Genomic DNA, 22,053 nt, shown 5'->3' with positions numbered 1-22,053 from the left:
AAATTAAAAACTCCTTTTCAAGGTCCCATCATCCCATTTATACATATGTATCTGAATCAGTGCCTGATTTAAATTTAAAAAGTCAAAGCTTGTTCTTGCTGCAGATTCTTTCCACCTTTTAAGTTAAAAGATATAATTCGCACTCATCCACAGCATTTCCTGAAAGTTAATTTTGTAATGAAACATAACAGAACCTCACTTATCATTTCAAGGGTAATTTTTATTGATGAGAAACATTTTGCAGATAGAAAAAGATAGTTTTCTTATTTGTATGACATTTTCCATTTTGAAAATTTTCTTATTAAAGATTCCAACCCTTGACATACTCTTTGAGAAAAGCAGCTTATCCATCAATAAGGATCCCACCCTTTATCAAAAATGAATCGATTGATCATGTCGAAAGATCTCAGAGGCTGGTCATAGGGTAAAATGTGTCCTCCGCCTCGAACAATGACCTGAAAGGAGAAAAAGAAAAGAAAAATTGAAATATTGAGAAATGCATAGTCTAAGTAAATGGAAAGTTTGATTCAGACTGAAGTATTCTGAAAGCCTACATGAACACAGAACATATTCTAGAAATCCATGCCTTGGGCTATGCCAATGTCTTGCTTTTGACAGCTTCAATAATAGGTACTTTAAGGTGGGAAAGTTTTGAAGTTGTGTAGTTATTTAACTTTACACAAAGTTGGGTTCATCATTACCTTGTATAAAACTGGAAAATTTCTCCTTGTCTTTCTCCACTTGGGAGGGAGCTAAGAGCTGTCTGCTCTCCCCGACCCTCTGCTGTGCTATCATTCTTACCTGGTTAGGCCCTGTCGTGGGGAGACACACCCAGGTCAGCTCTGTCTGCAACTGGGGGAGAAATGTACCCAATTCCACCCTTCAGTTATCTGGTCCGCTTCACCCTCACACTGAGCTGCACCTTCCCATTAGCTTTACCATTAATAAAGGGGACGGTGTCATTATCCAAAAAAAGTAAAGAAAAAGCCTTGCCATCTGAAATTTTAAAAGGCCATTTTTTGAGCAGCATAGAGTTAGAACATTCTTTCCCCCCAACATTTGATTATGAAAAATTTTTTAAACATACACAAATTTGAAAGATTTCCACATATGCACCATTTAGATTCTCTCATTAACATCCACGTTACTCATTTTCTCGCATAAGGATCCCACTATTTATGTATGAATCTACCTTATTTTTTAAAAATATATTTCTTTATTTATTTCAGAGAGGAAGGGAGAAGGAGAGAGAGAAACATCAATGATGAGAGAGAATCATTGATCAGCTGCCTCCTGCACACCCCTACTGGGGATGGAGCCAGCAACCCAGGTATATGCCCTTGGCCGGAATCGAACCTGGGACCCCTCAGTCCGCAGGCTGACACTCTATCCACTGAGCCAAGCCGGCTAGGGCTCTACCTTATTTTCTGACACATTTCAAAGTCAAGTGGAGGTATCAGTACACTTTCTCCCAAATTGTGTGCAATATAAACACACAATAGCATGCACTAGTCTTAAGTGTAGACTTACCAGTTTGGATAACAATGGACATCTGTAAGCCCTCTCAGGATGTAAAAAACATTCTTAAAACATCTAGTTGAGGTGAACTCAGACCCACACATGGACCTACAAAGGATCCACCCTTGTGCTAGGCTCCCCATTGACAAAAGGGGGACCAGTTTCTGCACTCAGAAAGCCTCGAGGTTCAGCAAATGTCCCAAATAGAGGACAGGGAGGCCTTCATGATTCAAGTCCCAACAGGAAAGAGCTGACACTGAGTGTCAGGAGGCCACATGCAGGAGAGACCGACCTGGCCTGTGCTGTCCTATGGCACATGGAGAACACAGGGTTAGTAGTGGAGGGAGGGAGTGAACACACGCAGTACAAGCATCACATTAGTAACTTCTAGCTGTTGAATCACACCCAGGATTAAAAATCACTTTGACAAAGCCCTTCCAAAGATGCCGGGCTCATTTTACCTGCTCCAGCCTGGAGGGAACTGAGGCAGAAAAAGTACACATATATTACATAGTGCATTTATGAGATGAACCCCCAACCCACCACCTACACGCACCCTTGCTGTGAGGTAAGAGGGATCAACGTGGCTGGATGAATTATATGTTGCAGCTCTGCAAGCTGTGCACCCACAAATGATGAGAGTGCATTCACACCGGCATTCACACCGGCTCATTCAAGGTGGCTGAGCTACTTGGAGCTATTAGGTGGTTTGTCCAATTGCAAGTGAGAGAATTAGCTAGAACCCTTGCTTCTGATGCAAACACCAGTGTTTTAAATCAAATCATTGTACTGGTACCATAATTCCTTACTCTTGGGCCAAACTTTACAGCTTAGTCACAGAACATTTCACCTACTTCTCAACAGCCCGCTGAGGCAGGTGAGGGAAGGAGACCACCACTACCGACAGGAGATTGCACCTACTCCTCCTATGCAATTGGAAACACCTGCTTTGTGTTACACTCCATCGGGGGCCCGCTGTGCCCTGCCGCAGCGAAAGCGGGGCTCACCTATCATGTGTGTTCAGGCTTGCGTCTGGAAACCCACCATGCCCCACTCTGTCACAGACGGAAAGTAAACAGATGTGTGACAAGGGCCCCTGCAGATGACTCTAAAGTAAAATTCGCTGTCCCCACACTCTCAGGGTACAATTCTCTTCCTGTACATTCCCCTCCAAATCTCTGGCCTTGGCAGGAATCCGATGAGGGATTTTTATGCAACTTCAGCTCAGCAGAGGACACTTAATGAAGTCATGTTTGTGACAAAACCCAGCTGCTTCAACTGGAAATGAGTTTGGCAGCCGTGGTCCAGAACAGCAATAAACCGACTACCCCAGAGCTAAGGTCATCCTCTGTCCAGGGCCAGCCTGCAGCCAATGGGGACAGCACAGTGTGGTAAGGCCAGGGCTCGGGGGAATGAGGGCATAGGAACGTGACTCCAGGCAGGGCAAGCTGTGACTTTGGCTAAATAACTGACCCCCCCCCCCCCGCAAGCCTCAGTTTCTTTGTACGACAGGGAAAGAAGTATCACCACTGGGGACAGCTGTGAACTGTGTGAGAAATTAATGGAATCATGTCCATGGGACACTGAGCACACTGTGTGACCTGGGGAGATACTCAGGAAATATTAGTCACTGTCATTGTTCTCCTAACAACTATCCTTATTCAAAATGCAGCATCAAAATGCTTGTATCAGCTACCCTCAGATATTGTCTTCCCATGTTAGCATCAACAATCTTGGTTGAAGGAAGTTGTTTCAAACTTGAACGTGCATAAAAACACCTGAGTTGGTTGAGTGGACTTCTTGGCCCTGCCCATCCAATTCTGAAGGGCGGGGGCGAGGCCTAAGTATGTGCATCTCCAACAATTCCAAGGGAATGCTGATGCTGTTGGTCCAGAGACTCCTCTGTGAAGAACCGTGTCTATCCTGTGACAGATCCGGCAATTCTCTATTTACTTCGTGGGAGACTACAAACAGACTACGCATGACCTCACCTTATTTCTTCCTGATGGTCTGCTCTCCTGGTACTAACACACACACACACACACAGTCACACACACCATGTCCATGATAATCATGTGGTCAGGAAGGGACGACACAGCTGGGTATTATAATTCTTATTCTCAGAGACCTGCCTGACCCCAGTCCAATGCTGAGCTGCCACGTGGAATGACCAAACACCATAAAAAAGGGTGTCGTTAAGATGGGAAAGGAAAGCTCTTGCAGGAACAAAGGCTTTTTCACTCGCCACAGGTTCTCAGAGGATGCTCTCCAGCAGACTCACAGCCAGCATGCTGCCGATGTTAGCCTCAGGAATAAATGTATGCGTGCTGACAAATAGCCCCTCTGTTGTTTCCGCCACGCTGCTCCCCCTTACAGATCGAGGGCACAGGCCACGCCACAGTCTTTAAGGTGTGCAATTAGATGTGACAGGACTGCGATCACCTGTTTAAATGTGACAAGATTAATCTCAAGGCTCCCTGGATGGAAAGGGCCTCATCACCAGAAACTGTATGTCTGGGCCGTTTCCACACTGGAGCCAAAACCGCCGGACTCATGTGTTCCAGATGTTCCAGGGGTCACAAACATGTCATGGATTTTAAAAGGGTTCTATAAAACACGTTAAAACCTCAATTCACTTTGTGTTTTAGAGAACTGTACAATTCTGCCTGGAACTGGAAACATGGACTCGGCAGTAAAGGATTTCCCAGTCGTGCCTTTTCAGGGGACAAAATATAGAGGAGAATTCCCATTGGGCGTGTGGATGTGGATGGCCGGGGCGTGCATGGGAGTCTTGGAGGAAACAGGTCACTGGACAGATTGTGGAGGGTGGGTGAGGGGTGGGTCGAATCGCAGACAGAGGAAACTGTGTGTGTGTGAGCATTGGGGCATGGAACTCATGGCACGTGCCCATGCCTTAACCTGCCAATTGGGGCTCAGGAAAGCAGAGGGAGGGTGAACAGGTAACCCTGAGAGACATGCTGCTGAGATGCATCGACCTTATCTGATAGGATGTGTGTGTGTGTTAAAATAAAATGTGTGACATAAAAGAAAATGACCCTTCTAAGCATTTCACAGTGAACAAGTCAGTAGCAGTTAGTGCATTCACAATGCTGTGCAGCCGTCACCACTATCTAGCTGCAGAATGTTTTCATCACAAAGGAGGCCCCATTACCATTAGCCAGCGCTCTCTCTCCCCTCTCCCTGCCAGAACCTGGCAGTCACTGCTCAGCTTTCTGTCTCTATGGGTTTACTCTCCCAGAGGGTGATATATGGTCCAGGTAGGGACATGCTCAGATTTGCATTATAGAAAGATGACTGAGCAGGGGCTGAGGAATGAAATGATACTGGGGCAAGTGAGGCGACTAGATGTTCAGGTGAGCAGTGATGTAGGTTCATAGCACAGGTGCTGAGAAGGAGAAGGAAAAGAGGGATGTTGGGGTGGAAGCAGGGAAGTTAGTGATTAATTATATATAAAGCTGGAGTGAAAGCAGCCCCCCTAAGCCACACACACATGCTCCCCACTGCAGGCTTTCTCGCAAGGGATGTTGCCATTGACCAAGACAGAAGAAAAGAAGCCCCTGGGAGATGCAGGCTGGGGAGGCAGGCGACAGGATAGATTTATAGTTCTTGTTTGTCACAATGGAATGATGGAGACACAAGAGAACCTTGTTTGTTATGGCTTCTGACTTACACTAAATTCTTTTGCTATTTTTTATTCCATTGCATATTTATGAAATCCTACCTGTTAGCTTTCAGAAACTACCTGTATGTAGAAATAAAATAAATATGCACTCAAATAAAAAATATACTAAAATGTAAAGGTACTTGGGAAGGAGAATTAAAAACAAGCCAAAGCTTGTTAGCAGCCACCTGTCAACAAAAAAAGAGGCAAGTCACTTAAAAAAAATACACAAAAAACAAAGCAGAAATCAAGGCTCACAGTTACTCCCATGACACCCAGGGACAACTCCGGAGATTTATAACTCTACACCTCTAGCGTAGCAAGTGATCATTAAATAGGAGGGGGAGGCTGCTTTCGCTCACTTACATGTGGCCCTTGCAGCGGTAGACATTCCTAGAGTAGTCAGTAGTTACGTTTGCTATTGCTTTAAAGTTCCCAAAGGCCTCCCAGAAGCACCGTCTTGCTTAATCGGTTGCAACAATATTGTAATTTAGGATTTCCACTTCTGCCTATGTCACAATAGCGTGTGTCACACCAACCCACCCCAGAAGAGCAAGCCTGCTGGTGAAGACCGTAAGCTCAGGGTCCAGCAGTCTGGGTTTAAGCCCAGCTCTATGACTTTGGCCAGGGACTTAACTGCCTCTACTTTCTCATCTGTAAAATGAAGTTAAAATATGGGTGACCAGTTGTCCCAGTTTGGCTAGGGTTGAGGGGCTTCTGGAAACACAGATGTCTCAGTGCTAAAAACTGAAAAGTGCCAGGCAAGCCAGGATGGTTGGTCATTCTAAGGATATTTAACCTATTGTGGGGATTCAAAGAGAGAATGCATATAGAATGCCACATGGCATTCAGCCCACAGATATGGATTAAGCTTGAATCACGTGCCACATAGACAAATAATAAGCACTCAAGCAGTGGTCATCATGCTACTATTGACTGACTTTTTATGGTCAAAGGAATAGTTTTCCTTTTAAGAGTGGAGGAAGAGCATATGTTACATCTAGAGGCCTGGTGCACGAAATCCGTGCATGGGTAGGGTCCCTAGGCCTGGTTGGTGATCAGGCCCAATCAGGTTCCCCGCCTCTTTGCCTCCCTGCCTTCTCCTTCCCTCACTCCCTCAGCACCCTGCTGCTGCTGGTTGCCCGCCATGTTCCATGCTGCCCCTGGTGGTCAGCACATGTCAACGGGAGCGATTGAACTCCCGTTCTCCCGGTCGAACTCCCAAGGGAACACTTTTGCGTATTAGCCTTTTATATATAGAGATAGTAATAACTACAAAATGCATTACTATACTTTTCAGAAAGAAAGGATTATAAGATATTTTTCAGGAGGGGCATATTTCTCTCCCAGGCTTCTTTCATTTCCATGCAATGAATCCCTCCTTCCCGTGGGCAAGGTCCCAGTGACAGTAAGAAAGCAGCTTGAACACGAGCTCCAGCCTCTGTCAATAGACTTGACTTAACTACTGAGAGTGAGTTTTAGCCCTAAGTCTGCCAACACCAGGATCTGCCCATTCTTTCCCTCCACCCCCTTCCGCCACATTCAATGCCAAACACCCTCTTCTCTCCACACAGAAATGTCAAGCGAGCAAGACCTTACTTGTCTTAGCAGAATGAGAGAAAGCTGTTCTGTCTTTTTTCCCTTTTAAGAACCCACTTAACAACAAAAGGATTTGATGCAATTAAAAAGTAATAGAAACTCCACTTCCTCCATGTCCAGTTTTATATTTGACAGCCACAAGAGGATAAAAAGCACAATCCAGGTCATTAATGACCCTTCCTCAGTATCTGGCTTTACGATCTGCATTTGTAGTTTTCCTTTGAGGACAGACTGAGTGGGAGGGGAGGGTAGAGGGGCGGCAGGGAATGCTCTAACCGGCAGTGTCCTGAGGACCGAGAGCCTGACTCACTCGCTACTTCTGGGGAACATGGAAGCCAGAGCGAGCCAGCCTGCTAATACTGTGTCTCCCGCAAACATTGCAGGCTGGGTTTACAGTGGAGGGCTGGGCTCTTGCACCTGTGCACATCGCTGCTCTGCTCCACATCCAGGACGTCACTTTGGTAGCTTGAACCCGGCCGTGGTGGGAGTATTCCCACCAGAGAAATTGACAACCACTACAGATTGGCATCTCTCCTCCCTCCCAACCCGGTTCACCCTCAGGCCACTGGTTCTCTGACGTTTTGGCTCTACTGGGGAAAGATGATATTTGGGCATTCTTCCTCTTTCTCAAAATCAATCAAAGAAACATCCACCCAAATGGGTAAATTAATGACCCTTCCTCACTATCTAGCTTTACAATCTGCATTCGTAGGCCGAAGTGTCTCTGACACCTTGGCTCAGGAAATCAGACGGGCCGGGTTGCAAATACCCGCAGGAAGGCGAGAAGGCCCTGTCGCCTGTGTCCAACCCTGCAGTGAAATTGGCAAGAGTCATGTTAAAGCCATACCACCGGGTTCTCGGAACCTCCGCTGGTGTTAGAGCCCTTGAGACCCTCCAGAGCGGGTCTGTTTGGGACAACTGACCAGACAGGGCTTCTAGGTTTAACTGTGTTCCTGACCCCCAGCCTAAGGGGACTCCGGACCTGCAAATGTCCCCAGGTTCCAGGAATTTCAGGTACAGAATATGCCAAAGCACACAGCATTTTTATGATGCCATTACTGGTACTTGAAAGAAAACAAGGCACACCGTTTTTACTACCAAAGCAAAGATGGTGCAAAGTAAAATGGGGCCCTTAGTCCAGGGGACAATGGGACAGTCTTAACATAACATTATTTTATTCATCCCCCTGTCCATTTCTCTACCCGACTCCACCCTCCACTTTGTTAACTCTCTGGCTCTGTTTAACATCCCCACAAGCGATTTCGTGACTCTGGCTACACTTCCTTAAATTAAACAACAAAAAAAGGTCACTGTTTAAAAAGCAAACCCAATTCCTTCTTTGTTCCTCAAATAGTATTAATTTTTAAAACCCATCCTCCATGTGTGGATAATACTTTAGATGTGAAACTTCTTCGTATTTATTCACTTCCCATAATGAAATGGTTCTCTGTGAAATTTCAATAGAGTATTAAAAACCACTCAACAGTTAAGAGAAGATTATGCATCATTGCCTAGCAGCTATACCTCAGTAAATAGATCTGCTATCCAATTTATGTTTTAAATAATACAATAAATTAGCTCCCTGAGAATTAGCTAAGTGCATATTTGGGTAGCTTAATTTAGAAGCATTCTTTTTATGCTAATAAGTCCTCTCTATTGAAAAAGAATCACATAAACCAAGAGGACTCTTGGCAAGTAATCAGAGTAAAATTGGGAGTTGCTATTGTTTATTATTTCCTTTGTTTTCAGGAAGCAAGCTGTGTCCTTTTTTAAGGAAAGGAAAATAAATCAAATAGCAAGGATTCAATATTTTAAAAGGAGACGACACTGCAGTCAGCCCCTGAGATAATGAAGCTTTTCCACCACCTTCCATAAACTGGTTTCCCAGGATGCTCCCCTCCCTCCCCCTATGTCACACAGAAAGGAAATAGTCTTCAGCTGACATCAGCAGTGCATCCTTTGGCTCAGAGCGGATTGTTTTGAACTATTCATTATCTCCTCATGTCTAGTCTGTTTCCTAGAAGACATTGTGGTGTGTACAATTGGGGAGTGACAATAGCATTCCTTGAGAATTGTAGTACACACACACACACACACACACACGCACACACACACACACTGTGGGAACCATGCCAGGTCCCCGGATAGTCAAGGCCAGTGGGAGCACAGAGGCCTTGTTATCAATACACCAGAATGGCCAAAGGCCACTCTGGGCATGTGTCTAAGTGGGATGTTCAAGGACTCTGAGCCTGGGATTCCTAATCAGGCCAAGATACCATGAGCGGGTGCAAGGACACACAGTACACTGTGCCCTTCAGTAGCCAATATTATTGATATAACTATTGGCACCAAGCCTTCTTTGTCTAAATAGTGTAAAAGTAGGTAACTGACCAGCTAGTTAGCTGGAGCAGGCTGGAGTCAGCTGAGGATGGAGTGAGAAGAAGTCTGCTAGAGAGAGCAGCTGGGCAGGAGAGACCGGGGAAGCTGCTGAGCCGGAGAGCTCAGGTACTGCTATGATGTGAGGCAGTGAGTCCAGGAGGCAGCGTGCGGCTGCTCAGATAATAGCTGTGGGTACAGAGACTGATGCTGCTTTATGGGAAAGATCTATGTTCACCAGCCAGTGTCCGGCTGCCTGCCTCTATGGACTTTGCTGTGAAGACTGTTCTTGTCTGATGGCTATATGGCCACTGGCTTTAGCAATAAAGACTCATTCTTATACACCCACAACCTCTCATGGCTTCTCCGTCTAAGACCCAGGGTCCTAGGAGGGCCAGCCCCAGGCAGAGGGGCTCGGACCCAACACCTGCTGTCTAGTGAGCAGAAGATAAAGGAGGAACTTGGACTAAGTTCCCAAGAGTTAGTACAGTGGGCAAGGTTCAAGCGGGAACCAGCCCTGGCGTAGTCGGATGGGAGAGTTGAGAAGAATACATGGACTCAGAGATACTCACAGCCACTCGGAGCCAGTCAGAGCACCAGAGCGTGTGCAGGGCTTTTGCTACTGGCTCTGACACACACACACACACACACACACACACACACACACACACACACACGAGAAGGGTGTAGGCATGAGGCAGGGGCCAGTTTGATTTTAATTCTAATTCGCTGAACATTTACTGAGTGCCAGGATCTGTGCTAAGGGCTTGCTACCAACAGAAAGCGTACATCATTCCTGTCCTCGAGGAGCTCAGTGTGGAACAGGGGAGGAAGGTGACTACAGAGTTAAAAGGACCCCCAGTGCGGTCCCTGCAATGGGAAAGTGGCCCAGAGAGGACAGGGAGGCGTTCCGGGAGGAGGGCTTCCCACAGGCGATGCTGCAGCTTAGCTTTGAACGGCACATGGAGGCTTCCAGGCAGTGGAGGAGAAAGGGCCTTATGAGGAAGAGGGAGGGCATCCCATGGAAACTGCTGGCTGACGAAACAGCAGGGGGAGTTTGGAAAGTTATAAGGTGTTTTGTTTTCTTTCTCAAAATTCTAATTGGGAAAAAGGGAGAGTGAGCGGTCAGGTTGGGGAAGGAAGCTGAGGCCAGACCAACCATCATCACTATTCCAGTAAAGAGCTTGGACTTGATTCTGCAGATAGCAGAGTCAGTGAGAGGTTTGAAACAAGGGAAAACACGACCAGACTTGCCTTTCGGAAAAAGCACAGAGAGGAGGGGAGATTGGAGAGGAGGGAGACTAGTTAAGAACAGCTATGGAGGCCCTTGTAAAAGGCAAAACATTTAAACAACAACATAAAACACATATTTAGAGAGTCATTCAATAGCAACTCTTAAAACTTCTGCCTTTTCTTAAAACACCACAGGGAGAAACTATTTTATTTTAGAATTTATAATGTGGGGTAGCCATCATTTTTTTCTAGTGTCTCCAAAATGCTGTATAAAATCAGTGTTTTTCTTGTTAAGTAATTCTGTGTGGTTTCTGTGTTGAGCACTGGGAAATGAATCAAGCCATGGCAATGAGAAGGCTATTGGAAGGCAGATGTGAGAAATGCTAGCTAAGGGACTGAGTGAGTAATATTTGCCAATTACAATTTTTCTTAATTTTCTGGTAAGACTCATAGCAAAGCAACTTCTAAATAACTTCCCTTCCTTGTTGTTTTAATGGAAAAATAATGGAAGTGAGGGGCCTCGTGCTGTGTCGGAAAAATATTCAGGTCCTTCTCCCAGACGGTCTGGGGCTTGCCTGCAAATCCACGACGTGAGTTGAAACCTGTCTATTTTATCTAGTTGCTTCTTAGACTGAGCCACTGTGGGCGAGTGGATGTAAAATGATGTCAAAAGAATACATGTCTGATTTTTTTTTGAGCTGGATATTTTGGTAGCCAACCTCAGCTCAGGACATCCTGAATGAAAAATGCCTCTGCAAAACCAAAGCAGCACCAACACTTAGACATGCCATGTTCCCTGCACCGTCACTGTGCGTGGATGCTGGTCTCAGTCTGATGGTAGCCAGGGAAGAAGACGGGAAAGACAGCAAGAGAAGAAGGCAAACCATGAGTGTTAGACATGGGAAGGACATTAATCCCCTCTTCCACTGAAGCCTGAGGGAAAGATGACTAGAGACAAGTCCAAGATTTGATGATACGGTGGAATAACCAGAATTCTTACACATTACTGGCAAGAATAAATAAGTTGGCATTATCTTATGCAGTTGAAGATGCTTGAATCCTGTGAACTCATCAATTCCACCTCTAGGCAATATACTTACAGAAACTCTTACACGCAGGGCACAAGGAGACATGTGCAAGAAAGTTCACAGCAGCAAAATTGGTAGTTGCAGAAAACTGGAAACAACCCAAATGTTCAGTAGCAATGGAATGGACAGAGAATATAAGCATGCAATAGAATACTATGCAGCGATGAAAAAGGATGAGGCACAACTGCACATATCAACATGGGTGAATCTCACAAAGCATTGCATAGCAAAAGTATGTTATTGCAAAACACATACAGAGCAATCACTTTCTCTAAAACTAAACATGAAAAGTAAAATATTGTTTATGAAGATATATCTGTTTATGGAGATGCATATCTGTAGTAAAACTATTAATTTTTAAAAAGGGGAAAAGGATGGTGAAAACAAAATCTAGGACAGTGAGGACGGGATAGGATTGGGGAGGGCAAACTCGCGGTGATGTTGCATTTCTTAAACCAGCTGGCTAAGTCTAAGGGTGTTCATTTACCACTGTCTGTTTACTTTTACACAAATATTATACATATTCTTTGGCTATTATTCAATTTTTAATTTAAGAAAAGAAAAGCCACCTACTGATGCTGCCAACTCACAAAAAAATAAATCTTTAAGAAATTTAACATGTTCTCTGCTCTGCTATTTTCTTCTGCCCAACCCAGAGATGAGGAGATGGGCTGTCAGTCTAAAAACTAAGCAGGAGGAGATAGAGAAGCAACTGAATAGAAACAAAGGCAACCATGGGAAGTGCCCTTCTGGAAAGCAGCTCTAAGGAGACAGAGCTGCTGCCAGAATCTAAACCTCGGGACTCCAGTTGCTGCATAAAAAATAAATAAATGTTAGGAACAAAAACAAACACCCACATCTCCATGCTGGACAGCAGAAGAGCAAGTTGCCAAATATTTTACTGTATTTTTTTCTGGATTGTTTTTTACTCTCTAATCTAAACTCCATATTCCTCTTCTTCTCTGCTTCCATATGTTAGAAGCTAAGTCCAGGTGGAAAAACAAAAACAAAAAGGCTGGGTGCTCCATTTATTGTCAACAGGGATGGTTCAGATTATTGTTCAACTAGAAGAAACTCAGTGCCTTAGAAACATCTCATTACTTGATGCAGCCACTTCTACGTACTATCATTAGACTGCCCTGGAGCAAAATGCAGAATCCCTCACAGCCCTCTCTCTTTCTTCCATTTCTCAGCAAGAGTTTCCTTATTACAGTGAAGCTGAAACTGGATACAATTACAGTAGGGCCAGACCTTTCTGATAAATAATATTTAGCCCATTTCATCATCTGAGCCTTTAAAACCCAGTATCTATTAAGGACCCTCTTAGGGGAAGAGCTGCTTGCTCTGTGAAAACAGATTAATGCTGGACATCAATAAAGGCTGTAGGAATAAATATTACATGCTTACTAGCTGCCAGGTAGAGTGTCAAGTAATGTATAAGCATTCTTTCAGTTAATCCTAATAATCAATCCTTCTGTGAGAGAGGTAGGTGTTAATATTATCCCAACCTCACAGATGAGGAATCTCTTGGAGAGCTTAAGTAATTTGCCCAAGGTCACACAACTAGTAAGTGGTATAACAAGGAGGGAAACCAGGTCTAACATAGTATCTAGCCCTAATCCCTATACTACAAGGTCACTGGAGTATGGTGATAGTAGAAGTAGAGTTGCCATTGAAATACATTAGAAATAAAATTCAAGTCTACTTGATAGCTAAGCTCATAACTTCTCTATCTGAAGTCACCAAAGGTGGTTTGGGGTTTGGTTTGGTGAGGGTCTATAAATTATTTTTAACAATTCAAATAGTCTAATTAAAATATATATAGTAATATGTATATTATATAAATATCTATCTATATAAAAGCCTAAGTGACCATTTAACCATTTGACCAGTAGCTATGATGCTCACTGACCACCAGGGGGGAGACACTCAACGCACAGGCATGGAAACATGGAACAGACAGATGAATCTCAGAGGGAAGGGGGGAGGGGGGGAAGGGATTAACCAAAGATCTTATATGCATACTAGAGGCCCGGTGTATGAATTTGTGCACTGGTGGGGGGTCCCTCGGCCTGGCCTGTGGGGATCAGGCCAAAACTGGCAGTCCGACATCCCCCGAGGGTGCCAGATTTCGAGAGGGTGCAGGCCAGGCCGAGGGACCCCACCAGTGCACGAATTCGTGCACTGGGCCTCTAGTATATAATAAAATAGACCACACATGAAGCCATTACATTGAAATTATCAATCTAATAAGAAACAAATTTGTGATATATTAATATACATATTTCTATATGAACACATTCAATAAGAACTACCAATGAGTCTGATAACTACTATAATTTTAAAGTAGCAATGGCCATAAACATTGTTTCAAGGTATTTGCAACAGCATATGTATTTGATATGGAAATACTTCTGCTTTCTATTGGTGACAAAGTCAAAGGCACTGCCAATGCCGCTGTGGTTTGTTGCCTACACTCATAATGGCAGGAAATGCTAAATTTTAAAATTCATAATGGAAGGAAATGCTGTTTTGGTTAGAGGTTAGTACAAATAAAGCTGTAATTTTTTTTCCCCATCTGAGTTCACTGACCCCTTGAATCCTAAGCACAGGCCTGAACCCAGGTTAAGAACCCTTCTTCAATAACCTGACGATCACCTCCTGGAAGTGCTAAGCTTATTCCTGATAAGGCTTCAGTCTAATTGATGCATTTGAATTCTTGCTTTGACATAGAATTAGTTGTATCCATCCATTATAGCATGTGACCAATAATTAACATCCAGGAACAAAGAATAAGGACATAATATCCAGGAACACGTTCACTGTGACTGGTGGGCCACATGCTGCTGAGAACCCCTGTGGATGGTGTTTACAGTAGACCATGCTTGATCGAATGGTGTCTGTGTTGGAAAGGACCACACATACACTGCTACCTAAAGACACTGCATGCGAGGACCACGTTGTTTCAGTACAGGGCAAAAACTCGGCTGGGTAAAGGAAGCTAATGTTTTGAATGAATGAAATAGTTTTTCTACAAGTCTGAATTACCTACGGTCTGTCAGTGTTTTGAGAGAACAAAGGCCACTTGTAAACCTACAATGCATGGTGGAGACTGTGGTCTGAAATTTGACTTCAGGTCTTGGCTGAAGATTTCAGAGAAAGAGCGTCACACCAGTAGACACTGTGGACTAGGGGGCACTTTGCTAAATGTGATGCTTCTGCTCAATGGCTGGTTTGTTAAGAGTAAAACTATGTTCTCAGGTTTCTGGTTGGCCTGGAAGTAAATATCATAGGTCAGGGTTTAGAAAACACGTTAGGCATCAGAGTGGAAGTTTATCCAAACATAAGCCACACAGGTTTCCTGCAAGATGAAGGCCATTTTAGTACCAATAAAGGGACAAAGCACATACAAAGGACAAAGCTATGTATTAGAATTCCCTAAGACAAATACTGAGGCTCGGGTCCTACCTCAGACTAATAAAGTCAGAATAACTGGAGACAGGGCCTGGGGATCTGTATTTGTAAGGGTTGAGACACACTAATTTAGTTCAACATTCGTTGCTATTCTTCCCATCAAGATGAATCTGGCCTTGCTCTGTGATTTTCTTTGACCCAGAGAATGCAATGGACTTTGGAACCCTGGCTTTACAAGGACTGGCATCTTTTGCTTCTCAATTTGGGGGACCAGCCCTCATGCTGTGAAGGCCAGGCCAGGACACTGCATGGTTAGAGGCCATCTGGAGAGAGCCCTGGAGGAGAGGAGACCATCTTGGATAGCTTAGCTTTCACCAAACTCTCAGCTGAATGCATTCGCATGTATGACCTCAGTCTGCATCTTCTGAATCAGAAGAACCACCTGGCTGAGCCCATTCCCCCCATATCATTGTGAGGAATAATACATTACTGTGTTTAAGTCACTACATTTTGGTGTGACTTCTTATTCCATAATAAACTAAAAAAAAATACTGACAATGCTCTATTCTTTTCTTGAAAGATCTGGTGATCCTATCTTGGAATCTTGACATGAACTGAAAAGCAAGGCTGGACACATCTTTCTAAAGCAGATAGAAGACAGGATTACACTGAGAGTTTAGGTGAAAGCTTACCTAATACAGACAAAGGAAGACCAATATCCCATGTGGTCTTCGGTAAACGCCCTACTCCTGAGAGTTGGGTGGCCATTGTGATAGACATAGAGACCCACCATCAGATCCCCCTACAAAGGTGCACTTGCTGCCCAGCTGCAGGGAGTCCCGTCAACAGAAAGCCTCCAGCTCCCAGCCCCTTCGGGGTCTGCCTCAGCTGCACAGAGCAATCTTCCCTATGATGAGGCCCACATTTGGTGACTGAGTGAGGTGGGGATAGAAAGGCCTGGTCATTTGGGCCTGATGTGGAATACTGATAGAAAAGACTCTCTCTGGAGTTCCCTGCAGGTTGGCCAAGGTTTAGATGGCCTGTGCCATAGCCCGACTTCCCACCCCTTCCTTTCACATGTGTCACTTCCTAATAAACATCTTGTATCCCAAACTTGGCCTCAATGTTTACTTCTGGAGAACTCAACCTGTGACTGCCATGAGATCTAGGAGGTTTTACTTCTGAGGATGTGGGATGTGGGTTGATTGCTATGTTCTGGTTTTTCTGGCCACAGACTGATTCCTATAAAAGGACAGAAGAACTTTCCTAGGTCTAAAAGATGGAGACAAAGAACCCATGAATCTGGACTTCCCTCTTTGTGGAAGGGAACAGGGCTGGGAGAGAGATGAAGATCCTGTTGAACAGTTTCTGTAACAACGCCAAAACATTTTCCCAGGGAATTAGCTGCATTTGGCAATCATTGTCTCAAATCTGTCTAGCAGTTACTTTCCTCCATTACATAGTGTCTTAAATGCTCACTCCCTCTCAACCAGTCACATTTATTGCTCGTTGCTTACTCTGAGTTTGTCAATGCAATCAAGAACGTGGTGAAGACCTGCCTGGAACTGTTATTTCCTTCAGAAATAGTTCATAATGCTCCCAAAGCTGTTTAAAATTATTTAAAAAAATGAACTGTCAGCAGGAAATTCAAGAAAGGCAGGTGGCCAGCTCTCTGTGGATTATCCGAGGAAACCCTCAAATCCTTCCACTCAAAGCACCATGGTTATTCTTTTAATTGTGTGTAGTCAAAGAAGCGCAATAAAGATCATGTTCGTTTTAGGAAAGCACAGCTGGGAAGCTGGAGTTATGCTTTCTGTCTGCACAACATGCTTTCCCCCTCCTCCTCCTCCCTGGAGGCACCCTCTTGCCTGTAGGGGACAAGTGATTCCATGTGGACTGGATGCGCTGCCAAAGACTGTCCATTGCCAACACTCCACCCAACTTTGTGACCACCACCACCTCCTACACACACAGAGCACACATGTGGGCTAGATCTGGCCAACCCGAGTGTTCCACCCCTTCCCACTCCACTGCCCTCTCGGGCTCAAAGGCACAGTGGTGCAGGGGAAAGGTCGGTTTGGGTTGTCAAATCTCAGATATGACTACTATTTGAAGCCTTAAGCGAGTTTCTCGGGTGAAACTTCTGGTTCCTTATTTATAAAGTAGTACATTCTATCACATAAAATCTAGGGGAGCTACCAGAATGTCACAAAAAGGGGTGTGGCAGACCACAGGCCCGAGGGCTTGCACATGCTCCCGTGGCCTTCCTGATACCCTGTGAAGTAACTGATCTCCCTCTGAGTGTACAGAACAAGAAACCAGCCCAAAGCTAGTAAGTGACAAAGCTAACATATAAACCAGGCTTGTCTAACTCCACAGTCTACCTTCCTCTCCTGATACCAGACAACCCGCCATTGATCATGACTCTCCAGAATGACCAAGCTTTGAGGGTGGCGGTTCCTTTGCTCTGGACTCAACCTCTAGCTGAAGGTCTCAGGAAGTACGGGAGCACCTTCTTCCCATAAAGCTCCTAATATATTCCCTGTTTCCCAGGGATTCCCCTACCCTGACCTCTCTCCACCCCGAATCCATCCTCTTGCTGACATTTTAAACTTCCCAAAGAACACGTGCTTACACACCTTCCATGGTGACAAGTGGTGTCTGCTGCCACTTTGAGAGACTTAGAGGAGTCAGATTCATGGAGACAGAAAGTAGAATGGTGGTTCCAGAGCTAGGGAGAGGGTTGGGGTGGGGGATATACTATTCAGTGGGCCAGGGTTTCAGTGTTCCAAGATGAAAAGTGCTACGGAGATGAATGGTGGTGACGGTTGCCCACAAACATATGTAATACCACTGAACTGTACACTTAAAAATGGTTGAGGTGGTAAATTTTATGTTTTGTGTTTTACCACAATAAAAAAAAATTGGGGAAAACCCCAACAACCTTCAATGGCTGCCCAGTGCCTATATAATAAACACCCCTTTGCCTACCACAGAGGCTCCACAATCCCCTTCCACTTTCTCTCCCAGCTTTTATTATCCAGGCTCCAGACTAGAAACTGGGTTAAGCACTCTGCCTGTGCCCTGCCCCAAATACTCTTCCATACTCAAGGTTCTGCCCACCCACCGTGTTTTCTCTGCTCATCTTAGCCAATTTTAGCATCTGTGCTTTTAGCACAAGTTCCCAGATAAAATCACAACTTTTCCTACCAGTGCATGAACCCGGTCTCACCACCTACTAAGCTCTAGTACTTTCTAAAATTCCAGATACTCTGTCTATGGGAGGTGAGCTATGTGACCTCACAGCTAATCCTAGATGTGAAACACATTATTTCTCAGGCCTGCTGTAATTATAACTAACATATGCAGGTTCCTATTTTAAATATATTAGCATATTTCTGCCAATCTGTCATTCCAGAGGTGGGTCCCCTTGAGAAGCTGAAAACCACTGGACTGGAAACCAGAAGGCCTGGGGTCTCAGCTCCGACATGAAATGGGTAGGAGACTTTGGGGCAGTCCCTTAACCTCTGGGCTTTGTTTCTCCATCTGGAACATTAGATCTGAAAGTCGTTTCAGCTGTAAAATGTTACCTCTCTGAGATGTTCCATCCTGAAATCACTGAATAACCTGAACTGATACTGATAATGAAAACAAAATAAAAATACAATGGCTTAAACTACAATCAGGGAATACAGACTTGTTGGATATTTGCTAAAGGCATAATATCAGAAGCTATGCCCAGTAAGGTTGGATAAGAATGAAAACTGACCAGTGCCTTTTCTTTCAATGTTCATATGGAAAATAATTTCAAAAAAATATTTTCAGTAAAATAAAGATAGAAAAACCTGTAATGGTTTCAATGCTTATGCCAGAAAATATTAGCTTAATAAAATTTGTTCTAGGAAAATGTTCTTAAAGAAAGTCATCAGTGTTGCTATTATTCTGATTACAAATTTATATTTCTAAATGTGGAGTCAAAACTTCCTTGGGGTTCAGATGACAATTCAGTGATGTAAGAACAAAATGTCCTGAATTTCAAAGACCATGACAGCATCAAAAGAGACCATGGCAGCAACTCTGACATTCGGAGGACAGAGAAAGACCCCAAAGGAAGCAGCAAAGTGGCCTTGACAGTGATGGCCATGGGTTGTCACCAGCCAAGGAGAAAGAGGATTAGACCTCTGATCTACCTGTAACATTATTAAATCAATATATATTGACTACACACACACACATACACATATATACACACATACACACAGACATATATACTTACATACACACATATATACATATACACACATGCACATATACATTTATATACATATATATACACACACACACATAACACATACCTGAGTCAATACTAGTAGATCTATCTATCTATTTATCTATCTATCTATCTATCCACACACACACTAATATTAGGTGTGTGTGTGTATATCTATACCTATAAATATATACACTGAAGGCCACTATGCTATTCTATATTTCTTGCTAACTGTGCCCCTCTGGGCATTACTAAAAAGTAGATATTTCAGTTATTTCTTAGAAGCTATCTTAGCGATAACTCAGTCCGAACCTGGCATTTTACAGATGAACAAACTGAGGCTCAGAAAAGGCCACTGCCCCAGACGACCAGGCCGTGTCCAATTGTTAGAATGGTACAGATGCCAAAGGCTTGTTCCCTCTCGGCCAGGTCGAGCGCCCACCTTCGCCCTTCACCTGGCCTCTGAGGCTGGCCGCAGCTGCCTGGTTTCCCTGGGCATCGCTTGCCGGGAATACCTGGGGACGCCCGCTCCCTCTCCCAGCACCCTGTTGCTCCCTGCGGGGAGCTGTCACTCCTTTAAGTGGGCATTTTAAGGAACCATCCAAAAATAAGTCTACTTTGGTTTCGATTTTTAAGTTAAGAGCTGTGGAGTTTGGCAGGGAGGGCGGTTTCTATTTTGGCAGACACATATGCATGCTTCTGTGCTGTGTGTCTCATGCTGGAAAGCAAGTCCATGGCTAAGGTCCGCTGTTTTCATTATCAGCCGCTTGACATTTGGACTCTGCTCGGTCCAGCCTGACAGAGGATGCCTTTCTTAACACGGGACCTCTTCCCTCCTCCATTCTGCCCTCATCTCTACCCACCACCCCACCCTCCACCCAGCACTTCGGGCAGGAGCTCTGCCAACATTTGTAAATCACCTACATGACATGCTGCGTGGTGAAACCCTCCCTATCACAAACATATGTGGGCCTTGTTCCTTTGTTGCCCGTTTTTGGCAGCCGGGGGAGTGCCATGGCAGCTCTCAATGTGTTTTGCATTCACGAGAAGGGTCAGCGGGCGCCGTGTGATATTTGCCACAAGTTTCTGAGTGGCAGGCAATCCCTTTGTCTACCTCTGTGGCACATGCAGCCACAATCTGGTCTCCCAAGCGGCTGCTCTATGCACAGAGCTGCACGGGACACGTGTGCAATGCCAAGCACGGCAGCGCTCACAGGCTGGGCTGGGGACACGAATTAACAGGTGGCGGAGGCAGCCATGAAAGGACCCGGAGGACATGCCGAGTGTGCCCGCTGCCACCCTCCTCAAGCAGTGAGCAGATGGGGGACACCTGACGTGTCCATTGCTCCCTGGCCGTTCAACATTCAAGTCTGCCCTTAATGGCCTAACTATTAATATGACAACTTTCCCCAAAGAGTTGATTTTCATTCATTTGCCCTGATATTGATTTTTATCATTTATAATTCTCCTTTTGTTATGTACATTCTTATAAGTAGAGATTCCTCTCACCAGAGCCCAGAAATATGTCTTTCAACGGTTTCTTTTGTTCATCAAGGTAGTTAACATTTTGGGCAATATCTAAATTTCTCACATGCTTTTAATGATTAGAATGACTGGGGTGGGGTAGGCAAATCTATACTTTTTACATTAGAACACCCCTAATTTTACTTGATCTATCAATTCTTCTAATGTAAAAGTAACCCAGTAACCCCTATGAAATTCTTTGTGAACTCTCATTTATTATGTCAAATTGAAGTACTTTCAAGGAAGTATGTGTCTGATTAATTTCTGTTTGGAGCATGGATTTGCCTAATGAAAAACTTGAGCATTTAGAATCCCAAACACCTAGGGAGCCAAAATTGAGGTCCCAATGTTGCTTCAAATAAAAAATTGAGGGAAATAAAAATCAAGTCCAAAACATGTAAATTTCTTCTCTTGACTAAGCAAATGCTTGCTGAGGGGCTTTCTAATTTCTCCAAAAACTTTCTGGAGGCGAACAGTGCAACCGTCAAGTAATCATTGGAGAAGCCTTGTCCTGAGGAGCCGAGATCCGAAAACAAAGGCGGGGTGGACAGGCTTGGCCAGGAGTAATATCTGATCTGATCCCTAAAGGGGAGGTCACACTAGGGGCATCAGATAGAGAGATTTTGTCTTGGGCTCCAGGTATAATATACAAATATGATCATAGATTGGCCAAAGGAGATTACATTGACCTTTCCTCATGAAATTTGTTCAAGCTCCCCTTTTGTTCCCAAATACACTAATTCTCTCATTAATGATTCACCTTTTGGGGGCTGAGTATTCTCTTTTTGACTGCTGAACAATGCCTACACTTTGGTCTTGTGTACTTCAACAGAAAAGCAGACCACTCTTCCCGTGTGGAAAGTAGGACCGCAGAGGCCACATTTTGGCTGGTGTGGGCCTCTGCTTGAGGCCAGCCATGCCTGATCGATGTTTTTAGGCTTTGTTTTCAACCCACTCTCCCATTCCCACAAGCCGAAGGTCCCAAAGCATGTTCCTACCTGATGGAAGTTACCCACTTGCCGCACGTAACCAGCCACTTCCTTATCAGATTTAAAGATCTTCCAAACTTTTCTTTCTGCTTTCTTGTATTCCCGGGATCCTTTCCAATTCATGGCCATCAGGGAGCGCTCTGTCAGGGGGGCTGCCACGATGATGTCCAGTTGGCCATTGTAGATGAGCACCTACATGAAATCGAGCCGGGTACAAATGCAGGAGTCAGCGAGTGAAGCCAGTGACTCTACCTAGGTAGCCAAAGTGCACAGGCACATGCACACGCATGGGAGAAAAGGGACTGTGAGCGTCTCTCCTGTGGCGCTCCCAGAAGCCCGGCTCACAGGCCAGTGGGGTCA

The 22,053-nt window shown here is 44.6% G+C and overlaps 1 protein-coding gene across 2 annotated transcripts in view; it reads right to left on the bottom strand.

Annotated features, from left to right (window-relative positions):
* Positions 1 to 205: 205 nt before the first annotated feature.
* Positions 206 to 22,053, bottom strand: part of CPVL (carboxypeptidase, vitellogenic like) — a 101,364-nt gene continuing 79,516 nt past the window's right edge. For both annotated transcript variants that reach the window (XM_023753827.1, XM_023753828.1), the window contains exons 12-13: positions 21,703 to 21,885; positions 206 to 455 (exon numbers count right to left, since the gene is read on the bottom strand). In XM_023753827.1, the coding sequence (XP_023609595.1) occupies positions 351 to 455; positions 21,703 to 21,885 (288 nt within the window). In that variant the 3' untranslated portion in view covers positions 206 to 350. The remainder of the gene's footprint in view (positions 456 to 21,702; positions 21,886 to 22,053) is intronic.

Source organism: Myotis lucifugus, unplaced genomic scaffold (genome assembly GCF_000147115.1).
Source record: "Myotis lucifugus unplaced genomic scaffold, Myoluc2.0 scaffold_52, whole genome shotgun sequence".
Lineage (NCBI taxonomy): Eukaryota > Metazoa > Chordata > Mammalia > Chiroptera > Vespertilionidae > Myotis > Myotis lucifugus.
Note: the sequence above shows the minus strand (reverse complement) of the source record. Positions and strands in the feature narration are given on the sequence as shown.